This window comes from Hyperolius riggenbachi, chromosome 1, assembly GCF_040937935.1.
Source record: "Hyperolius riggenbachi isolate aHypRig1 chromosome 1, aHypRig1.pri, whole genome shotgun sequence".
Classification (NCBI taxonomy): Eukaryota; Metazoa; Chordata; class Amphibia; order Anura; family Hyperoliidae; genus Hyperolius; species Hyperolius riggenbachi.
The window spans coordinates 452,004,468-452,027,168 of NC_090646.1; the positions used below are offsets into that span (position 1 = coordinate 452,004,468).

The 22,701-nt window shown below is 42.7% G+C and overlaps 1 protein-coding gene across 1 annotated transcript in view; it reads left to right on the plus strand.

The window, feature by feature from the left end:
* The window catches only part of TTC28 (tetratricopeptide repeat domain 28), a 954,491-nt gene extending 948,024 nt beyond the window's left edge, over positions 1-6,467 (plus strand). The window contains exons 21-23 of the mRNA XM_068238742.1: positions 598-724; positions 2,047-2,154; positions 4,638-6,467. Of these exons, the coding sequence (XP_068094843.1) occupies positions 598-724; positions 2,047-2,154; positions 4,638-6,217 (1,815 nt within the window). The 3' untranslated portion in view covers positions 6,218-6,467. The remainder of the gene's footprint in view (positions 1-597; positions 725-2,046; positions 2,155-4,637) is intronic.
* The last annotated feature ends 16,234 nt before the right edge of the window (positions 6,468-22,701 follow it).

Genomic DNA, 22,701 nt, shown 5'->3' on the forward strand with positions numbered 1-22,701 from the left:
GCTCTTGAAATGAGGGGGTCTCCTCTGTTTCAGGAGCCATGTTCCCTCTTGTGGAAACAGAGCTCTTGATATGAGGTGGGGAGGGCTCATCTGTTTCAGGGGCCCCATTCCCTCTTGTGGTTACAGAGCTTTTCATATGAGGCGGGGTGGGCTCATCTGTTTCAGGAGCCCCAGTCCCTCTTGTGGAGACAGAGCTCTTGAAATGAGTTAGGGGTGTGTGTGTGTGTGTGTGTGTGTGTGTGTGTGTGTGTGTGTGTGTTATCTGTTTCTGGAGCCACATTCCCTTTTGTAGTGTCAAAGCTCTTGATGTGGATGGGGACCCCTCTGCTGGCAGGAATAGAACTTTTTCAGTGGAGGAGCAATGCCAGGTCTTTTAATAGTCTTCAAACCAGTAATTGGGGACAGGGAGAAAGCATTCTTAGTGGCTGATTAAGGTAAACTGAAGCCAAGAAGGAAAGGGGAAAACGGAAGGACAAAATCTTTAAAAATAAATAAGAAAGGAGATGTATGTACTAAGAAGCTTAGTGCGTCAGGCCAAGTATATAATTTGTTTTTAATTCTGCAAGTATAATAATGATCTTTTATTTCTTTATTTAGTTGCATCAAGTCCTTGTCCAGCTGCAGGCTGAAAAGGACCATGACTTCTCAACAGTCCCCATCCAGGTGTCTATCAGCGTTCAGCTCTGGAGGTTGCCCGGATGTCATGAGTTTTTAGCAGCATTAGGTATGTAAAATATTTTAATTGGACAGCAAGGACATCAAGTTTGGTTTTCATATATGTATTACCGTATTTATTCAGCCTAAAGAAACATTCCATCCCAATGGTTCTTGATTATACCTTTTAAATGCAAAAAAGATTGAGAGAACTAGAACCTCTACACAAGGTCCAGATTGGTCAGCAGACCATTCTGTAATAGACCTTCAATTTATTTTTCACAATAGTTCTTGTACAATTCAAGAACTGTTTCTGGACCACACGGTCCACCTTTATACAGGAAGTGAACTGAAAAAGTGATGGGCCCTCTGTGTCCTTTGAACAGTTGTTGGGTTGTTATGGAATCAAGGTGATGAATAAATTACAGCTTTGGTCTGACTATTCTGTTGCTTTGCTCATTATTTTGATCTTGCCAGCCATTTATCAGTCTGTCATAGTAGGATGTGAGATGATGAAATATCTCTACTGTGAAGACAATCAACAGGTAGAACCTGACAGAGGATCTAACCATTTTCTGTGCTGCTAAAAAGATAATCTGTCACGTGCAATGGAGATGTTATCATTTAGTCGTGTATGAAAAACAAGATCCTTATATTATGTGAAACATGTAGTAAACATGGGTTGATGCACAAAGCTGTGGTAGCGCTGCTCTGTACAGACAGCGCACTGCAACATTACCATTATACAGGTACCAGGTAACTGAAAGTTATGCTATTACCACGACCCGCTGATCTTGAATACTGCACGCATTGCTACTGTAACGCATGTTTGTAACACCATTACCACAGCACTGCTCATGTTACTCGAGTATGGTAGGCCATACTTTTAGCGTAACTCACGGTATACTGCTGCTGGAAATAACAGTAATATTGTCATGTGCTGTCTGCACTGCTTCATGCATCAACCCATGGTCACTTATATATGCATGGAATAACCTAAAACTCTACAGAACAGAAGGGACGTCGGGTAGCAACTTTTTTGAACTCAAGAAGCTTAAACCTGCTTTAAAGTGAACCTAAAACTAGAAATGTATCAATTTAGTTTTAAATATTGGGTAGAGAAGAGTAAAGTTCTGTGTCAGCTCTTCTATTTTGTTTTATTGCCGTGTATTTTACAGGTTGTTTACTTTCCACTCACATCTCTATCTATCTATCTATCTATCTATCTATCTATCTATCTATCTATCTCTATAAACCAAAGTTTCCAAAGGGAAGCAATGTAGTGGGAAGTGCAAAATAGCGTTTTATAAATAGGCATGTAAGTGAAGGTGATTGTTTTACTTTAATGCTTTTAGCCATCTAATATTACACACACAACTTTTTTTCTTTCAGGTTTTGATTTGTGTGAAGTAGGCCAAGAGGAAGTCATACTGAAAACTGGCAAGCAAGCCAACAAAAGGACAATGCAGTTTGCTCTGCAATCACTCCTAGCTCTCTTTGGTATGTTTTTTACATTCATTTATTGTGTGATAATGGCTGCAAATTCACCAAAACATACATCCTATGTCCAAGATTTCCATAGAATTTCAGGAGATCTCAAAGCTGCTATCTATTGTGGGTAGTGATCAGAACTGCATTGCTTATCATGGGGCTGAAGCAGATTATAGCAGCTGGCTAATTTAAGTGAAGCAAGTGTCCCCCGTTGCACACAAATTATTTGTAGTGGGGTGTAGTGACAGACAGCACATGCCTGTGTGATCAGCAGGTGCTGCCATCACTGCCTGGTGCACTTTAGCAACCAGTGGAGGAAGAATTGAGTGCTGGATACTGAAGCTGAAATGGACAAGAGAAGGTAAATATTGGTTAGGCATAGATAAGGAAAGTTAGTACTGAAGAATAAAGTAGGGAGAAACTAGCTTTAGTTGTTAAGGTTAGAAGGTTGAGGATAAGAATCAGGAAGGGGCAAATTTTAAAGGAAAAGGGTAGGATTAGGCGTAAGGAAGTGTTTAACATTAACAGAAGAGATGAGGGAGAGTTAGGTGTCAAAATGGTCTTTTTGTTAAGGTTGTTAGTTAGAATTATTTAATATACTGTTCAGGGAAGATCAAAAAATACTAGAGTTAAAGATAACACACTTCCGCTGACATCCAAGCAGAATAAGCAGCTCCACCACTGTGATAACCACTTTATAAAACAGTCCTTAAATCTTCGGAGTGCTCATATAATCCATGCATTGTAAAGAGTGTGGTGCGCCACACCAAAGTGGGCAATTTGGGTGCATAGCGTGCCTGAGAACTCCAAATAGTGGCGGAGATAGCAACTGTGCTTTTAAATAGCTGGGTTAGGCGCACGGATTTCATGTACAACTCCGAAAAGCAGCAGAGATAGCAGTGCTGCTATCAAGGCAGCATAGGGGTAAGTAATTGGTTGCCGGGGGTTTCAGTGTTATGCCTGGTACACACCATGCAATTTCCCATTAGACAGACGGGTCGAATCGATTATTTCCAACAGGTCCAATCTGATATCCGCTCGATTTTTCTGATCAATTTTCCGGTCACTTCTATACAAAATTGATCGGAAAAACGATTGGAAATCAGCTTAGACCTGACGTAAATAATCTATTTGACCCATCTATGTGATGGGAAATTGCATGGTGTGTACCAGGCATTAGGCTTAGAAGGAGAGGTTACTGTTAGGCATAGGGAGAGGGAGGTTAGTGTTAGGTGTAGGTAGTAGAGGTTAGTGTTAGTAGGTGGGGGGTAGTGTTAAGCATATATAATGGAGGGTTAGCATGAGAGTAAAGTTATAAAAGGCGATAGCAGAACATTAGTAAAATGACTGATATTCTACTATCCGTAAATGTACAATAGTAAAATATTGGTAAAATTACAGATATTCAACTTAATAATTCTATCCATATTACCTGGCACCCTTTTGCATGATTCAACACACACAAGCAATAGAACACAGCAGTACATGCATCCAGCTACATTTAAAATTGGTCAGCAGGTGTGTGCCTCACAGCTGCAGGCAGTCTCTCTTTTCTTCACTAGAATCACTAGAATCATTTTCTTACACTCTCATATATGCGACTTCTCATATGACAAGACAAGTCAAGACAAATAACATTTATATCGCGCTTTTCTCCTGGCGGACTCAAAGCGCCAGAGCAACAGCCACTAGGGCGCGCTCTATAGGCAGTAGCAGTGTTAGGGAGACTTGCCAAAGGTCTCCTACTGAATAGGTGCTGGCTTACTGAACAGGCAGAGCCGAGATTCGAACCCTGGTCTCCCATGTCAGAGGCAGAGCCCTTAACCATTACACCATCCAGCCACATATGCCTTTCTTGTCCTGTGGATTTCCATTACACACTGGCTTTGTGACTCCCCAACCCTGGAAGCCTTCAAGGACTTGAAGACTATCTAAACACTAATTTAAGAAACTCACAGTAGGGGTAGAGCTCACTGCTCCCTGATACAATTTTTAATAGGTTGTGGGGTGTACAACCTCTTCTCTTGTGGCACTATTGCTGTCTATTGAGCTGTGACTGTGGTAATGCTATCCAGTTCTTGCAGGCCCTAGCATCTACAGACCAGGGTAATGCACGCATCCACACATGCTACCATGTATTATTATGTGGGAGCTGGGACCTATGGAACTAAGCAGCTACGTGCTCTTAGCATAGAAGACAGTGACAGTGCCTGGCAGAGAGCTATACTATATATGAAAATGAGTGGTAGAGAGCACAGATCCTAGTAGTATCTGTAGTGCGCAGCCATATGTTTCCTTGTAGTATACCATGGGAGGTGATGGCACTATATAAATGATTGACAATGATTGACAATATATGGTAGTTGTTGGATTAGAAGATTAGAAGATATGAATTTATTTTCATTTGCAATGAATTCTGACATTTCATAATGATGTGTACTTGACCTCCATTTTAAAACATTCATACATCCTTGTGTCATTTTTTTTCACAGATTCTACTGAACTTCCAAAACGCCTTAGCCTTGACAGCTCTTCCTCACTTGAATCACTTGCATCAGCACAGTCCATATGCAACCCAATGCCTCCAGGGTATTCTGGCCACCCGTTTTCTCCAATATGTCCAGATGGCATGGCTTCTGATGCTATTTCAGTCTACAGTTTAAGTTCTATTGCATCATCAATGAGTTTTGCATCTAAACCAGATTGCTTGTCAGAGGGAGAACACAAGCTACGTCAAGACCATGACAGACCAAAAAATATTTATTCTCTCAGAACCACAGCCAGAGGCCAGTCTTCACCTCAAAGTCAAACTTTATTAGGCAAAGAAGAACAAGAAGAGTATGAGGGATTTTCTATAATAAGCAATGAACCTCTTCTGTCATACTCAGAAAACCTAGACCCTAACCTAAGACAAGGCACTCTTCAGCAAACTATTAAAGTGTCTGTGAACTCAAAGGGCAGTATAAGCACACCTAACTCACCTGTTAAATTAGCTCTAATTCCAAGCCCAAATTCACCATTCCAAAAAGTTGGAAAACTTGCCAGCTCTGATACTGGGGAATCAGATCAATCTAGTACAGAAACAGACAGTACAGTAAAATCTCAAGAAGATAGTAATCCTAAACTCAATCCTGAGGAGTTGGCTCAAAAAATTTTAGAAGAAACTCAAAGTCACTTGATTGCAGTTGAACGTCTTCAAAGAAGTGGAAGTTTGAATAAAATCAGTCATTCACCTGATGGTGCTTCAACACCAAATGGCAGCTCTATGTTCAGGTCTTCAGAAACAAGTGCTTTTAGTAGACCTGCCCAAAAAGGTATGCCATCTCCTGTTACTGTGAAACCAAAGCCTCCGACAAGAAGCTCATCTCTTCAGAAGGTGAGCTCAGGATACAACAGTCCTGCAAACTCTGAAACCTCTCTAAAAGAAGGAGTCAGTCTTCACAGTAACCAGCCTTCTCCAAGTTCGGATTCTCATTTCAAACTAAAGTATCCTAGCTCTCCTTATAGTGGTCACATTTCAAGATCTCCACGAAATATATCTCCAAGCTCAGGTCATCAGTCCCCTGCAGGAAGTACCTCATCTCCAGCGCTTTCTTATTCCTCCGCTGGGTCTGCCCGATCGAGCCCCGCTGATGCACCTGATCTGGATAAATTAAAACTTGCTGCAATTGATGAGAAGGTAAAAGCTATTCATAATCTGAAGATGTTCTGGACAAATAGCCCCCAGCACACATCAGGGCCAATCAAAATATTGCGTGGTGCTCCAGGAACAATGACTTCAAAGAAAGATGTTCTTAGCTTGTTGAATCTTTCTCCACGACACAGCAAGAAAGAGGAGTCTGTAGATAACCTGGAATTAAAAGAGATATCTGCTCAAAAAAAGCAAGTTGATTCTGCACAGCCAAATCCACCAAATGGACACAAACATACAGAAAACATTAATGTAGCAAATATGACTCAGTCCACACCATCTATTAACATGCCTGCTTCTCTGCGCAGCTTAAAACTGTCCTCTGGAAATGGGTACAAGTTTCTCTCACCTGGGAGATTCTTTCCTTCCTCAAAGTGTTGAACTGTCTTTTATACAACTTTTAAGCCTGTATTGTCATTTGTATATTGTTTATGTCCAATTGCCTTCATAAGTGACAGACTAAAATATTACATGTGAAGCAGAGGTTAAATGGTTGCCATTCCGTTATTGAGCAAGGATGTTTTTGTAAGTCTTACCAAAAATTACATTTTAATTTGTTTTCAGATAAAAATAACTGTTTAAAGTCAACACAGTATCCTTAGCTAATTATAATAAATTAAAATACACTACGGTCTAAAAATGTAATTATTATTCTCAAAAAAAGGTATTTTTTACAACTACAGAAAAGTAATAACTGTGAGCATATTTTTTTTAATATGTCACTCCACATTTGTTAAAAAATATATAACATGTAGTGCTAGACAATATCTTTTTGTGATCTAAGGTTTAGTTACAAATTGCCTCTATATTCAAATCTGCAGCTGTCTAAGGTTTTTTTTTTTTTCAATTACCAGAAAGATAACATTTCACATCTTAGCAACCATGGTGTCAGTGCATTGCCTGGTTTACAGAATTCCCCATTTGAATTACAGTATGCCCTCAAACTTCTAACTTCTTAAAGAGAACCTGAGGTGATCCTAAAGCAAAAAAATGAGATACTTACATAAGAGGAGGGAAGCTTCTAGATCCTCAATAAGCTTCATACATCCTCCTCCAGACCACCACCACAGCCCAGGACCCTGTAGATGTTTGCATCTGCCCTCTTCCTCATGTGCCAATGTGGCCATGCTGCGCCCACACAAACATGGCTGCGCTTATGCATGAAGAAGAGCTTTGCTACATAACATAGCCAACAAGCTCTTGTGGGCTATGTTCCTTCCATGGGTATGCACGCAGCAATAATGGGAGGCAGGAGAACATGGGAAACTTCTGCAGGATCCAGAGTCTTCCCTTGTTTTTTGGCCTTGGGTACACTTTAATTTGGAAATCACCTGTTAGCATCATTCTTAGGCATACTGTGGTCAGTCCTACTACTACATAAATTACCAGAAACTTGGTTTCTCTTTTACAGTAGACCTATCATGAGATATTATGAAAGCCACCATTCCTGACCTTAATCACACATTTTAAACAAGCATAGAGCTAGATTAAAGGGTACATCCAAATCAACTTATCGGGGGCTTCCTCCAGCCCCTGGCAGTCATCCTGGTGAGTTCGGCTTCTGCAGTGGAGAAGACCGAGAGCCACCGGAGCTGCGGCGAGGGCACAGGATGCCCCCCCCCCCGACGCATCCTTTAATTATGCAAATAGTCAGAAATTCTGATCCATGTTAGCCTTCATAATTTCTCAGTGTATGTCCACTTTCACAAAACTGCCACTAACTGAGTGATCGCTGTACACCAAGAGATGTTTTTTGTTATAAGTTTACATCCAGTCGTTTACCTATACGTATCAGAGCAGAGAGTGATGCTTGTAAATACATGTAGAATATAAATATGATAAGACTGATTAGGAGAGCATTACTTTCTTAACAACAATAGTGGATCTAAGTTTCTGATTTATGATCACTTACGTTTGAAGCATGAAAGCTTATGGTGTCTACTTAAAACAAAGCCATATTTCCACTTTTGGAAATGCTGTGAGATAACATGAAGCTGGATGATTTAAGGTGTTACTCATGCGATGTCACATGAGCCTGTTCTATGCCTGCAGTATTGTGACTGTCATCTTGTCAGATGAGAGGACCAGCATCCCAAAATAGCTGCCTGCCTAGCAGGATCAGAAATTCTCTGTCACTGGCACAATGACTTGGAATAATTATCCCAAGAAGAAATTATTGTTTAAAAAGACTTTCCATGCCTATAGCTAAAGTTCCTGCACCTACTGTAGGCCGCTATGAATCAAAGACAGACAAGCTACCCATTCAGAATAACACAGAACCTGGCTTCCATATCTTAACAGTGGCCTCTAGTGACCGTTGGCAGTAAAAGCTGATTTCTCACAGAAAGCCTGTACAGTGGTCTTCACATATTGGGGCTTCAAGATTTATGTAAATAGGGTACCAATTCTACCTGCAATTTTAATTCTGCAGCTTTGCATATAATACATTGAAATAGAGCTTCCTGTACTTCCTTTGTTGTGAGTTACTGAGAAGCGGAAGCCAGGGAAATGCATCAATGGGGAAATAAAAGCACTTCTTTATACAATGAAGCAGGGTTCCACTTCTATCAGGTTTTACTTGTTGTTCATCTGGTTTTCCTTGTTGTTTTACTGTGACCTTCATCACATAGACCTGGAAGTAAGGGGACATTTCTGTAATATGAAGTCAAACAGGAGGAAAAACTTTGACAGTGGTTCTAAGCCTTCTCCATTCAATCTAAAATGTTTTGGCTGGGGTTCCTCTTTACATTCCTCTAATCTTGCTACTGTACACATGTAGAAAATAAAAAGCTGATTAGTGAAGTGTAGGAAGCCATAATCAGATTTCACATTACTTTTCCAGTCACAAATGAAGTGTGATCAGTTGCAATGGGATGATTGCACTTTGCATGTTGCTTTAAAGGATACCTTAGTGCAAAAATTAATAAAAAATGGGGGGAGCAGGAATGTTTAGTGGCCTCTCCTCATGCCCCCATTCTCCTTCACCCCCCTCCAGTACTGCCTACCGACCTGCTGAACTTACTTCCTGGTCAGGGTGATCGCGGCTGACTGTGCAGGCGCTGCCCAGATGTGCGCGTCCTTGTTCATGTGCATGCAGCCGGGAGCGCTCTGCGCAGGCACACTACATAGGTGTGACGAGCAGTGGGCATGAGGAGAGCCCACTAAACATGCCTGCCACGTTTTTAATTTAATTTTGTGCTAAGGCAGGGGTTCTCAAACTGGGTGCAGCGGCACCTCCCAGGGGTGCCTTGGCATTTATCCTCATCCTCTCTGCATTGCCATCAGGTAATGCAACCACATATTGATATACAATGCGGCTGTATAAACTGCCAGTTAACCTTTGTGTTCAAGTTGAACATCAGAGGATAGGTAAGGAAATGTTTGTCCTGCTAATGGGGGTCACTTACAATCTGGAGTAGGTGCTGCCTAGCAAGAGTTATAACAGCATTTTGGTAGTTGTTGTTGCCAAGGGATGCCTTGAAAAAATTTCAAAGCCATCAAGGGCGCCCTCACTCAAAAAAGTGTGAGAACCACTGTTCTAAGGTATCCTTTAAGACAAGACAAATAACATCTATATCACGCTTTTCTCCTGGCGGACTCAAAGCGCCAGAGCTGCAGCCATTAGGACGTGCTCTATGGGCATTAGCAGTGTTAGGGAGACTTGCCTAAGGTCTCCTACTGAATAGGTGCTGGCTTACTGAACAGGCAGAGCCGAGATTCGAACCCTGGTCTCCTGTGTCAGAGGCAGAGCCCTTAACCATTACACCATAAGCCTGAATAATTATGTTTAATTTTTTTCCAGTAATATTACCAAACAGACCATCAATGTACAATATTCTGGCTGTTAAGGTCCTCTTCAATGATAAAATAAGCTTTACATCAGTCAGTAGTCCCCCTTTCCCACAAGAAATATTTACCTTTTGTCAAATAGATAATCAGGAGGGTCTGTGTGGCTAATATTGTGGTGCCACTTCTCCCACAGTGTGACGTCATTGCCATGGTCATGACAATCAAATCTCTGGGAACCTTGTTGCTTTGGGGGCGATAAGGGCTGTTGTCAACTGCCAAGCAAGAAATATCTCCCTCTGTATAGATACACGTATACATGCCTACCAGCAGAAAAGATGTTGACCTGCAGGCTCATGGAGGACCAAACAACAAATTACAAAGCGAGTATCAATCATTCTTGATCTATCTTGTATTTTCTAGCTTCTCACTTATCTTTCTGTAAAGTTCCTCTTCAACTAAGAGGAATGCATAAGGAGACGGTGACGACTCCTTTGTAAAAATGCTGCTTGTCTGGCAGTTGGGCTAATCCTCCTTCTTAATGTGATAGCATTCCGTTAATCATGATTATTGATAATTGAAAACTGTGTTTAAATTTCTACATCATTAATTATTTGCAAGTTCCATTGTAAGAATAAACAGGACATATTTTGTATGAGCCAAAGCTTGCATGCACAAGTATTCTCTTCCATTTTATTTACATGCGTGTCAAAACATCCTGAAGAGCTTTCTATTAATGGAATCAAACTGACAATGAAGACAAATGTTTAATTCTCACTGATGTCAAGATGAATACAATGATTGCTTCTGTAATCCAGAGTGATTACTAATTACAGGTATGACAATCACAGAAATGTTTATCTGGTTTCCCAAGCACATCCTTCATGAAAGAAACATTAAAACTTGTATTTTAATTGGACAACAATTGGGATCCAAATTCTTCTGAATATAAATCCTTTTGTCACTGCCATTATTGTGTAAGCCTGCTGTTTATAAGATATCAAGAGGACAAGGGAGGAAACTTAATTCTAATAGCTGATAAAATGGCTAATCTGTCACTATTGTACTGTTTTTAGTGTTCAAACATTTCTTCTCCTTTTTTCACTGGAATTTGTGAAAATGAAAATACGGAAGTTGTAGGTTTGACAGATTCTGGGTCTCATGCTATCATTTATTCCAACCAAGTCTCTCCCTTGTGCTTCATTTTGTACATGGTAGTAGGTGGACAGCGCATGCAGAGTGGCTTTGCTTCTTCATGTTCTTTTTTTTTCCCACATCTTTGCAGAAAAAACTTCTCACTCATCATGGTGTTATTTACCAAACAACCCCAACCCCCCCTTCCCCTTAATAAAGAAGCACTGCTATTCTTATTTGATAAATATTGTTAAAACATTGTATGTTTAATTGCAGTGGCATAACAATAGCCCCGGTGGCCCATGTGAACCTGGAACCTTGGGGTGCCAACTCCTCCTCCTTCATCTGCAGAGTAAGTGCAGTGGAGTAGTGCAATATTTACCTGCTCCACTGTTGCATCGAGTCACCTCTTCTTACCAGTAGCTACTTGCTGCGTGCTTACATACTGCCACCTCCTGATGCATATCATGTGATTGGGAACCGGATAAAGTTTGCATCAGTAGCAGAGGACAGTAATTACTTCATAACACATAATTATGTCTCTAAAATATTTATATGTAATTATTACAGTTATTAGAGGCTGTTGCTCTGTATAAAGTAAGAGCTATACAGGCAACATATGAAGACACGACTTGAATCATATCAGACTCAGCATCCACTGGCAGAAGATTAGGAAACTTGTGATATGCGGTTGAACAACGACACATTGGCAACATTTTTGTTCAGATTTGCAGTAAATTTAAATTGAATTTCCCTTTTTTGTACCTGTTCACGAAGACATAATAACAATAAATGTTTAGGTACTACCTTTAATGGGAGCTTAAAGTGTCAGGAAGGTCCTTAGTTTAACTTACCAAGGGCTTCACCCAGCTCCCTGCAATCATCCTGGTCCCTCGCTGTCTTTCCACTTTTCTCCCGTCAGCCGCTGTCTCCTCCAAAAGCTGTGTGGCCCTGGGCCATTCATGCCTCGATCATGCTCTTCAAAAGTACTGCAACTGTGCATGCGCAGAACACTCCCAGCTACGAGGCATGAGCAGAAGTAAAATACAAAGTGAAGTCCGCTCTACCGTCCACTCAATAAGGATCAGAGCAGGAACCAGGTAACTCAATCCCCAGGCAGTAAAATTGACAAAGTGGGGTTCCGCTCAATGGTACACAAACATATAAGCCTTTATTGAAACAGTACAAAACAGCACAACATGTTTGCTAACATGTTTCGGACACACACTGGTTTTTAGTCATAGCCTTTGACTAAGGACCAGTGTGTATCTGAAACATGTTAGCAAACATGTTGTGCCATTTTGTTTACTGTTTCAATAAAGGCTTATATTTTTGTGGATCATTGAACGGAACTCCACTTAATCAATTTTGCATGAGTAGAAGCCGGCGACTGACTGAGTTGGCCAGATTTCAGAGGGACATAGCAGCTGAGGGGAAAAGAACGGAAAGACAGCGAGGAACCGAAATGACTACAGGGGACTGGAAGAAGCTAAAGGTAAACTTAGAACCTTACTGTCATTTCTGGTTTCCTTTAATGGTTAGTTATAAGAGACTTCCTTGCAAGATTTCGAAACTTTACATTTCTTCATCTGGTTTGACACAGAACTGGATGAGAACTGTATTGAACACCAGACCACATACAACTGGCCGTACCTGTTCAGTGAGATATAGAATTTGTCTTGCTATTTAATAGTAAAGTCACAGGCAGACACATGCAGCTGACAGGAGGCTCTCAGAATGCAAGAGTTTAACAATAACCTACGTGGCATGGAAAATGGCTTGCAGCAGCTGATGCCAATGACTTCAGCATTTTTACCATGCATTAGCAAACTCTGTAAATAGCTTTGTGTTGTCCTATATTAAAGCTTGTTATATTTATTTGTGGCATGCATTGTCATATACAGCATGCTTTTCAGGAGGAGGACAACCAACTAAAGTAATAATGAAGAGGGATCATAAACACTGGTGTGAAATGAATTCAGGCCATCATCACTTCTTGGTACTTCTTGATGTTTCGAAATATCTAAATTCCATGCAATAGTCTCCAACTCTCCATCACTGAATTGTCCCTTGTCTTAGGTAAATAATGGCTGCAGAGATAAACCAAAACAGAGGCTATGTTTCATCTCCCTAATGTTCCTTATGAGATATTGTTTATTGGCCATCACAAAGCTATTGATGGTGATCAGGATAGTATGTAACAGTATTCCAGGACACTGACATAGAACCACAGCATGCTTATTTTATTACTGTTTCTTTTAGTGTACTTAGAATTATGCACTTTATATTAACAAAATAGTGATCTTTATATTGACCAAAACAGAATACAACCCACAAAGGTTTATGTAAGGATTTCAAAAGCTGACACTTACTCAAATGGTAAAATGTTGTACATTTAAATTCAACAGAACATGTTGTAATCTATTGTAAAAAAAATGAAGTTGTACATTTTAATAAAAAGAATGCCGATTACCTATTTCTGCAGAGCAGAGGTTTGAATCCATGGCTCTCCAGCTACCATTGAAGTGACAATAGTCTCACTATAGCAATGTAGGGCCTACCTCTGCAGACGGACAACAGAACCCTGCTTCTCTGAAATATTTTAGTCTCTGATCAGTTTACAGAACCACTTTTGTATTTGTATTTTGTAGCTATGAGCTTGACACTGTTGTTGTATCCACATATCCCTATGCAAAAGATTTTGATCCCTTTAAATAACCAGGGGCTGTTGACAGTATTCTTTGCAGAAACGTCCATGCTGTAGGTGGAATCCAAAATCATGTAAATAGAACTTTGTTAAAACAACCAAGGCTGCATGCATGTTTTGTGACCCGAGTCCTTGAAATACATCCGTGTTTGTGTATTGGTGGGTTTGATAGAGACTGCCGATAGATGACTTAACTTTCTGTATGGAGACCTTTTCACTTGTACCGGGACTGCAGAATATCCTTAACAAGCTGTTGTTTTCAGAAGTTTCCCTGTTTCTGTGTGTCTGATCTATTTTGACTTTGTAAATTAAACAATTTTTTTTGTTTGTTTTTTTTCCCCCAAGCAGCACTAAACTTTTTTATATAATATAAAAATTTACCTTGTACAAAGTATTTCATATTTTTTATTGAAACTGCATAGGCATTTGGCCTATTTCTTTGTGATCTGTGTTTATTAAAGCATGAAACTATATATGATGTGTCATATACCAGATACAATGCTAAAAACATTGTTGAAGCCATACTTGTCTTTTTTCTATGGTGCTGCGGTTTCCCTACCTGGCAGTATGAAGTCATTATCAAGATCGGAAAATAAAGCAATTCAAAAACACTATCTTATTTTTCATAATTTAACTGTCAGTATAAAAGAGAGTTTGCAGTCATGTGTGGCACTGGGGTTATTTTCCTAATCTACATTAACAACCAGCTGGGTACCTCTAAAAGGCTTCAGGTTTCATTCTCTGAGGGTTCTAGAATGTGGAATAGCAGCTGTTTGGAAAATTAGGTGTCCATCAGTATAAAAGGATGGTGTCCCATATCTCCAGATCCACTCCTTTGGATTGCACCTGTCTTCCAGGACCATAAAGGAACCTAGCTACAGCAACATTGTCACTCATGGATCACTGCTGTTCTCTACAATTCCCTGATCAAAATATTCCACTCTTTTATCAATGTTAGGTACAAAGCAGGGTACTGGACTGCTCACACACTGGTTTGTATTCAAAAATTAAATATGAATGTATTTATTCTGTCTTTTTCTGTGTTGGTAATAGATATCGATCCATAGACCATTTATGACCACTGAAGACATCTAGTGGGCAAAATAGAAAACAACAATCTAAGCTTCACCACCAGCCTTACTGGACATTCTATAGAAGGGGACCCACTTGTGTCAGTGTGTTACTATTATGAGGTCCCACCTGGCAGTTTTTCATCCATGAAGATAATTGGTTGCATTTCTTTATACACAGGAGTTGTATTTCTAATTATCCGTCCCCAACAATGATTTTCCTGTGTCATTTCACATAAATGAGAGGTGCTGGAAAAGCCAGTGAATTAGCATTTATGTGTCTGCAGTCATATTCATGCACTTACCGTGGAAACATTCTCAGAACGCATCACAGTTGTGCTGTATAAGGCAGGCAAAGGTTGCAACCTAATAGTAGACATTTTTTTGTAAGTTTAGGGTCATTAAAGATGCATACACTTGTGTCAGGAAGTGAAAAAACAAATCACTCTGCAAAAGCTCTTTGAAAAAGAGCTTAACACAAAATTGTAGCGCACAGTGGAGCGCCGAGAGGCGGAAACAAAATTGAGCTGAAAAAAGCGTCTGTCAGTGATTTCAATTTTAGATGTGAACAAAGCCTAAAGGAAGACTTCTATTTAGAAACTGACTGCAGTAAAGGAGCACTTTTAATAATGTAAACATTTTTATTGGACTTCATATCAGCACTGGAGTGAAAACTATGCCATTATATTACCCCAGTAGGTAGTCGCATAAAAGTGAGTTAGGCCTAGTGCACACCAAGCGGTTTTTGGAGCGATCCGCCGGCCGCATCCGCCTGGAAAAACGCTTGGCTAATGTATTGCAATGGGATGGTGCACACCGGCGGTTTGAGGTTTTTGCCAAGCCGCAAACGCGCCTCCTGCTGCGCGTTTGCGGTTTTCAGAAGCATTTCGTCCTCAATGTAAAGTATAGGAAAAACGCAAACCGCTCTGAAAAACACTACTTCAGAGCGGTTTGCCAGGCATTTTTGTTACAGAAGCTGTTCACAGCTTTTACTGTAACAATATGTGTAATCTGCTACAGAAAAACGCACCCAAAACCGCTAGGTATGTTTAGAAAACCTCTCTAAACATACCTAGAATCGCTCTGAAATCAGCTCCCAAAACCGCTAGCGTATTGCGGATCTGCTAGCGGTTTTGGTGTGCACTGGGCCTTGGAGGAGGGTAGGCTGATTGCTGTTTGGCCACAGCTGCCATTCACTGAAAGGGGGTGGGGAGTCAGGGGCCAATGTCCAGGAGCAATAATAATAATGATGAAACCACAATGTGTGAATAATTAAATGGTAACATAGCCAGGTCAGAACCGGGGTAGCTGCATGTAAAGACAGAGAGAGGCGGACAAAAAGCATGGGTATTGATGAATACTCACTTGTCAGATCTATTTGCAGCTTTCAGCTGACAACATTCTTCAGATGCATTAGGTCACATGATCCAATAGGAATATATAGTCTGTTGACTAAACCATCTCTCCAGAAGCCACAAATCAGAAGTGTAGATGTTTACACTAGTCAAAGCTCCTCCGTCCAGCCAGCGATGGCCATCTTATGAAAAGCTACATACTCACCTCGGGATGCAGGAAGATGGATCCAACGATGTCTCCTTGACGACGTGCGCTCTCCCAATCCATCTTCCGTTCGGCAGATATGTGCAAGGTCACGCGATGTTACACAACAGGTGCGAACAAGACTTAAAACAATCGCGGTACTTTGCACAGGAGTCATCAGGGATTTTAACTACTTAAAGACCGCTCCACGCCAATGGGCGTGGCCGCGGCAGCCAGGTATTGCAGAAGATTGCGCGCAGGCTGCGCACGCATCTCTTGCTCGGGGGCGGAGCTCCGCCCCGCCTTCAGTCTCCGCCGATTGCCGCTCGGGAGACTGTTAGAAGGCCGGTGAGACGCCGTCTTTAAATGTAGTACAGCGCTGCGATCAGCAGCAACGCTGTACTGGGGTCAGCCGTGTAACACGGCTGTCCCCCTGGAGGACAAGATAGCGATCGGCTCTCATAGGCAGAAGCCTATGACAGCCGACCGCTGTAATTATCCGACTGGGGGGAGGGAGGAGATTGGGAAAAAAAACAAAACACAGAAATAGTAACAAATATTTTAAAAATAACATAAATATTTATTACAAAAAATAAATACAAGGGGGGGCGATCAGACCCCACCAATAGAAAGCTCTGTTGGTGGGGAGAAAGGGGGGGGGGGGGGGGAATCACTTGTGTGCTGTGTTGTGCGGCCCTGCAGCTTGGCCTTAAAGCTGCAGTGGCCAATTATGAAAAAAACAGCCTGGTCTTTAGGGGGGTTTACGACTGTGGTCCTCAAGTGGTTAAAAAAAAGGGTGGGTAAGAAATTATATTTTTTACCCTAACGGACGATTATATTACCTACAGTATCTATTTTAAAGCAAACATAGTCATGTCACTATCTGTCCCTCAGAGGAGATCACAAATGAATCCCTTCCAAAGCAAGTCTAATGTTTCTAACATAGGGTAATGCTGGGAATACACAATGAGATTTTTCAGCAGATTAAGGCCCGGTTCACATTATCGTTTTTTTTACAGAACTGGGCATATGGATCTGGCCATCTGGATCCGGTGAAAACAGTCCATTTTACAGCCAGTGTGTTGTCAAAACGTCCGTTTTCATTGGTTCCTATATGCTGCAAAACCTTCCGTGTCCGTTCTGCTGAGCTCCGCCCCCGAGCAGGAGATGCGCGCGCAGCCTGCGCGCAATCTCCTGCAAAGTGCAGCCCCAGGACTCGACGCCAATTGGCGTTAGGCGGTCCTGGGGCTGCCGCCGCGTACACGCCCATTGGCGTGACGCGGTTGTTAGGTAGTTAAAATAACAGGCAAATGTTTGTGTTTTCATGGGGGCAGCCATCTTTTGGTTGAAAGAATGTGACAGGGAGTATGAGACACAGTTCCAACTGTCCTGTGTCCTGATCACCCCTCCCAGCTGCACGCTAGGCTTCAAATCTCAAATTCAAAATTTAAAAAAACAAATTTGCAGCAAAACAGTAGAAGGAAAACAATAATATCAGAAATCCCATCATGCTTTGCACAGCACAAGGGGAAAATTGTCTGGACAGATTTATTTGATGGGGCGGAGCTTAGCTGTGTGCACCTTAAAATGAGGCTTAGGAAAGAAAAACAAAGTTCTGATGCTGTGAAATTGTTAAAAAGAACCCGAGGTGGTTTCTAATAATCCTAATAGCACACAGAGGTTGGGTCTGCATATACTGCCCAGCCTCTGTTGCTATACTGCTCCCCCCTAGGCCCCCCCTGCATTCTGCTGTGCCCTCATAAATCACACAGCCATGCTAGCGACACTAGCAACATGCAGCGTGTTGCAGCTGACTGTTTACCTTTGCCAGTGTCAGTCTCGCCGCTCCCCTGCCTCCTCCATAGCGCCATTCCCCGCCTGCTTCCCTTCCCTCCAATCAGCAGGGAGGGAAGGGGCGCAGGCGGGGAATGGCGCTATGGAGGAGGTGGCGGAAGCGGCGAGAGTGACACTGGCAAAGGTAAACCGCCATCTGCAACACGCTTCGTGTCTCTAGCATGGATGTTTGATTTATGGGGGCACAGCAGAGCACAGGGGGGGGGGGGGGGGGGCTAGGGGGGAGCAGTATAGCAACAGAGGTGCCTGGCTCTTCTACTGACCACATATGCTATTGCTCCGTTGTTATTGCCTGATGAAGCGGGATCAAACCTACGAAACGCGTTGCATATTTGGAGTTCATTATTAACCACTTGCCGACCGCACACTCATACCGTGCGGCGGCAAAGTGGTAGCTGGAGGACCAGCGACGCAGATCTGCATCGCCAGGTGCCTCCCTAATTAATCAGGAAAGGCCGCTCGCGCGAGCGGCCGTTTCCTGTCAGATCACGGAGCGGGCCTCCGTGAATAGCCTGCGAGCCGCTGATTGCGGCTCGCAGACTAAATGTAAATGTAGGAGACATATGTCTCCTTTGTTTACATTGTGCGGCGCTGCTGCGCAGCAGCGCCGTAAAGCAGATCTGCGATCCCCGGCCAATCAGCGGCTGAGGATCGCCGCCATGTGACAGGGGACGTCCTGTCACTGGCTGCACAGGACGGATAGCATCCTGTGCAGCCCGGATCACCGGGGATGACAGGTAGGAGAGGGAGGGGGGGAATTTCGCTGCAGAGGGGGGCTTTGAGGTGCCCCCACCCCCCCGCAAACCTCAGGCAGGCAGGACCGATCAGACCCCCCCTGCACATCATCCCCATGGGGGGGGGGAAGGGGGGCGATCTGGTCACTCTGCCTGCACCCTGATCTGTGCTGGGGGCTGCAGAGCCCACCCAGCACAGATCACTAAAAACAGCGCTGGTCCTTAAGGGGGGTAAAGGGTGGGTCATCAAGTGGTTAAATATATTGACTGTCTTTACTACAGTCATTGTGTGTCTACTTGGAGGAGGTAAGCCCACCACTACCTCCTCTATTTACCAAGATTTTGGTTTTTAAGCTCATTTAGCTTCCTTTTATCCTTTTGGCGCCTCTGTTCTCCTGCATAATATTGAGTCCACCCTGGGTGGAGGGTTGAACCCCCTTTTTTCTCATCTACAGAGAGCGACTTCTTATTCCTGAGTGGGGTCAGGAAAATCTCCCCACCTGCCTTTACAGTGGTTGCCTAATGGTAACCCTGGTTTGTGAGTATTAATATTTACTCTATCTAGTAACCATTTACCAGTACATATTACACTATTGGGGCTCTTGGTGTTCCTTGTTAGTATAGCAACAGAGGCTGGGCAGTATATGCAGACCCAACCTCTGTGTGCTATTAGGATTATTAAAAACCACCTCGGGTTCTTTTTAAAGAAACACCAAGCCTTTTCAGTGCTGCTTAGTAGATTTTACTAGTAGATAGTATTAGTCTGGAGGTTCACTTTAAAGGGAATGTCTAAGCTGCAAAATAAAATTACATCTACTTACCCGGGGCTTCCTCCAGCACCTAGCAGTTGCTATGTCGCTTGCCACAGTTCCGTTGTCAGCCGCCGGCCCGGGGTCCCCAAGGGTGCCTGGCCAAGTCGTCCTCTACTGCGCCTGCGCGAGTGTTAATCACTTGCACCTGGTGTGGAGTGACCTGCGCAGCCGCAGTAGTTCTGCACCTGAGCAGTACACTCCACACCACGTGACGACCTGGCAAGGTCAGCCGCTGCACCGTCTGGGACTGGGAGCCAGAGGCTGAGAGCAGAGCTGCGGCGGGGGACATAGCGGCTGCTAGGGACTGGAGGAAGCCCTGGGTAAGTAGATGTCATTATATTCTGCAGCTCAGATATTACCTTTAAGAGATTCAGCATACCCTTGCTCAGCTCCATCTGTATTGCGTACAGTACTGTGTGAGGCTCCGAGTGATGTATGTTCACTTCACTCTGATCAGATGTAGGTTATTTAATCTGAGTTCTTGCTATAGGTTGAAGCATCATGCACTTGCTTCTAGCATTGCTTCATTGTATACATCTGTATAGCTCCTGAAAATGTTCATTTTCTCTCAGCTATGGTATGTACTTATGTTTATTTCTATAAATATTCTTTGTTATTAAAATAATACATATTTCAGGTGATGGAAGGATCTATAAATATTACATGTTATATAAAGAATGAACCCTGATTGAAAGAATAGTGAAATATCTGTCATAACTCAGGCTTACTTGATAAAATATTAGAAATTCACCCTTCCAACGTTGTTGCGTAAAACAGAATGTAATACAATAAAGTATATTTAAAATAAAGTTAAAGGAACATGCACTATACAGTACACCATGTATGAAACATGTGATTATTTGGTTTGAACACTAGAGGGCAGTGTTGTGCAGCCATGTGAGTTTGCTACTGAAAACTGAATGCTTACACACATCTAGGCTTCAACAGAGCTTTGGATAGCACAGTACTAAAACCAATGCATATAGCTTACCTTAGGGCCCTTTTCCACTAGAGCGATTGCGATTGCTGAATCGCAAAATCGCAAGTGATTTTTAAATCGCTAGGGTTGTTACTTTATCATAGCAAGGAGTTTTGAATCAGGTTGATCCCATTTATTGGCTAACTTAGAGATGGATAAACAGTGAGCTTTCGGCTTATAAAAATCCTTCGTCGGACTTACATTATCATAGAAATCACGAGAAGTATTTTCCACTACAGTGATTCGATTTGGAAATCGCAATCGCCTTCAGGAGTGATTTTTACAACTATAATGCAATGCAAATGAAAATCACAATCGCATAACAGAATAAATGAAAAATCGCAATCGCTGGCGTTTGTGATTGCGATTGCTAGTGGAAAAGGGCCCTAATGCATATAGAAATCATTTTAAATCACATGCTATTGTGTTGAGCTGCAGCATGTCATGTGAGAACATTAAATGAAGCAGAGTAAATTGTCGGGTGCTTTACGACCATTCCAATTCAGGGTGTAGGGGAGGGGGGGGGGGGCATCCTCACAAGTTTGAACCAGCCCTGTGCTGCAGAGTCCTTTTCAACTTTCTTTCAGATTGTCTAAGTGTAATAAAAAAAATGCAATATTAAAATCAATGAGGTGCTTTTTATGCAGTAGTTGTCCTTACAGAGCCAAATCAGAAAATGACACCTGCTAGAAATGTGAACGAATGTACAGATCTGAGTGTCTCTTGTGGTTTTTGTCATTGCTGCACTGTGTTTATGTGCAACCTCCTGCCATCATGCCACCTGACCAGTCCATCTAAAACTCAAAGATCCCCTACCATGTTAGTTTAAAAAATCTGCCACTGCCAAATTCCCTGGCCTTGCTATCACCTCATTGCAACACTGCTACCATCACCTCAGCACCAGTGGAACAAAATCCATGCCTACAATTGTGACTCTGAACAGGCGTACACATGCAAGGGGCTTGATTCACTAAACCGTGATAACTCACGGCCGCACTAGCGTGTTCGCTTTTTACATGCGTTTTAATTTGCGATTGCACGTGAAAATGCTAGCGCGGCCGTGAGATAAGTTATCATTGTTTAGTGAATCAAGCCTAAGGTGCGTATTAGTGTCATCCGTAAGGATCAAGATTGATCCTTAGGGCATTACGCGAGTTATGGGTGCTATACTGATACATAGTAGTGTTGTCCGGATCATGAACGATTCGGATCTTTGATCCGAATCTATATTGTGAGTCGAATCATCCGAATCATCAAAATGAGTGATTCGGATCGGAAAAGGGGCGGGGCAAGGAGCGACACGCCCCCTCTCAGCGGGCAGCAGCGGGGTCCTGGAAGCAGAGCAGGGATGGATCGCTGAGTTGGAGGGGAGGCAGCCTTGCAGCCAAAGGTAGATGAGAGAGAGGGGACATGGGTGCCACTGCCAGATATGTGTAGAGCACACATACTGGCTATAATGTGCTGCTCATTCTAGGCTGTCTGTTCCGTAGTGCTGCACAGTGATCACATGGGAAGCTTTTGTCTTAGCTCAGCACAGCTTAGTAACTTTGCAGGCACTGTGATTGCAGCGCAATATGATTACTCGGCACTAATCAGCTGCACTTCACTTCTGGGAATGCTTTGGGGAATGCTTCCTTTCACTGTGCGACGTTTCCATTCAGGTATACAGATGAACATATAGGTGACAACCGTGACATACATGTAAAGCATATGATTGCAGCATGTGGTGTATTGTGTGCAAACATTTCTGCTCTCTGCTCGTCCCTTCTCCCTTCTCTGTCCACTCCCTGCCCTCTGTCCATCTTCTCCCCTTCTCTGTGTGTCCACCCCCCTCCCCTTCTCTGTCCACTCCCTGCCCTCTGTCCATCTTCTCCCCTTCTCTGTGTGTCCACCCCCCTTCTCCTGTCCTGCTATTAATTTCACCCCCCCCCCCCCCCCCCCCCCCAATGCTTCGGTAGTAAAATGATCCGAGATTCGGATCAAAGATCCGGATCTCTTCAATGATCCGATTCGAATCATCCGGATCATTGAAAAGATCCGAACTTCCCATCTCTAATACATAGTGGTGGGTGCTGTTTCTACGGAGAGAGGAGGAGGGACAGCAGCATGGCGCTCAATGGAATGCCTTCTCACAGGTGCAAAAACAATGCCTGTTTCTCACTGGCACTTATGCTGGGAATACGCGCCTGATTCGTAGCCATTAAGATGGCTCGATAGATAATTTCCGACATGTCCAATAACAGTTCGATC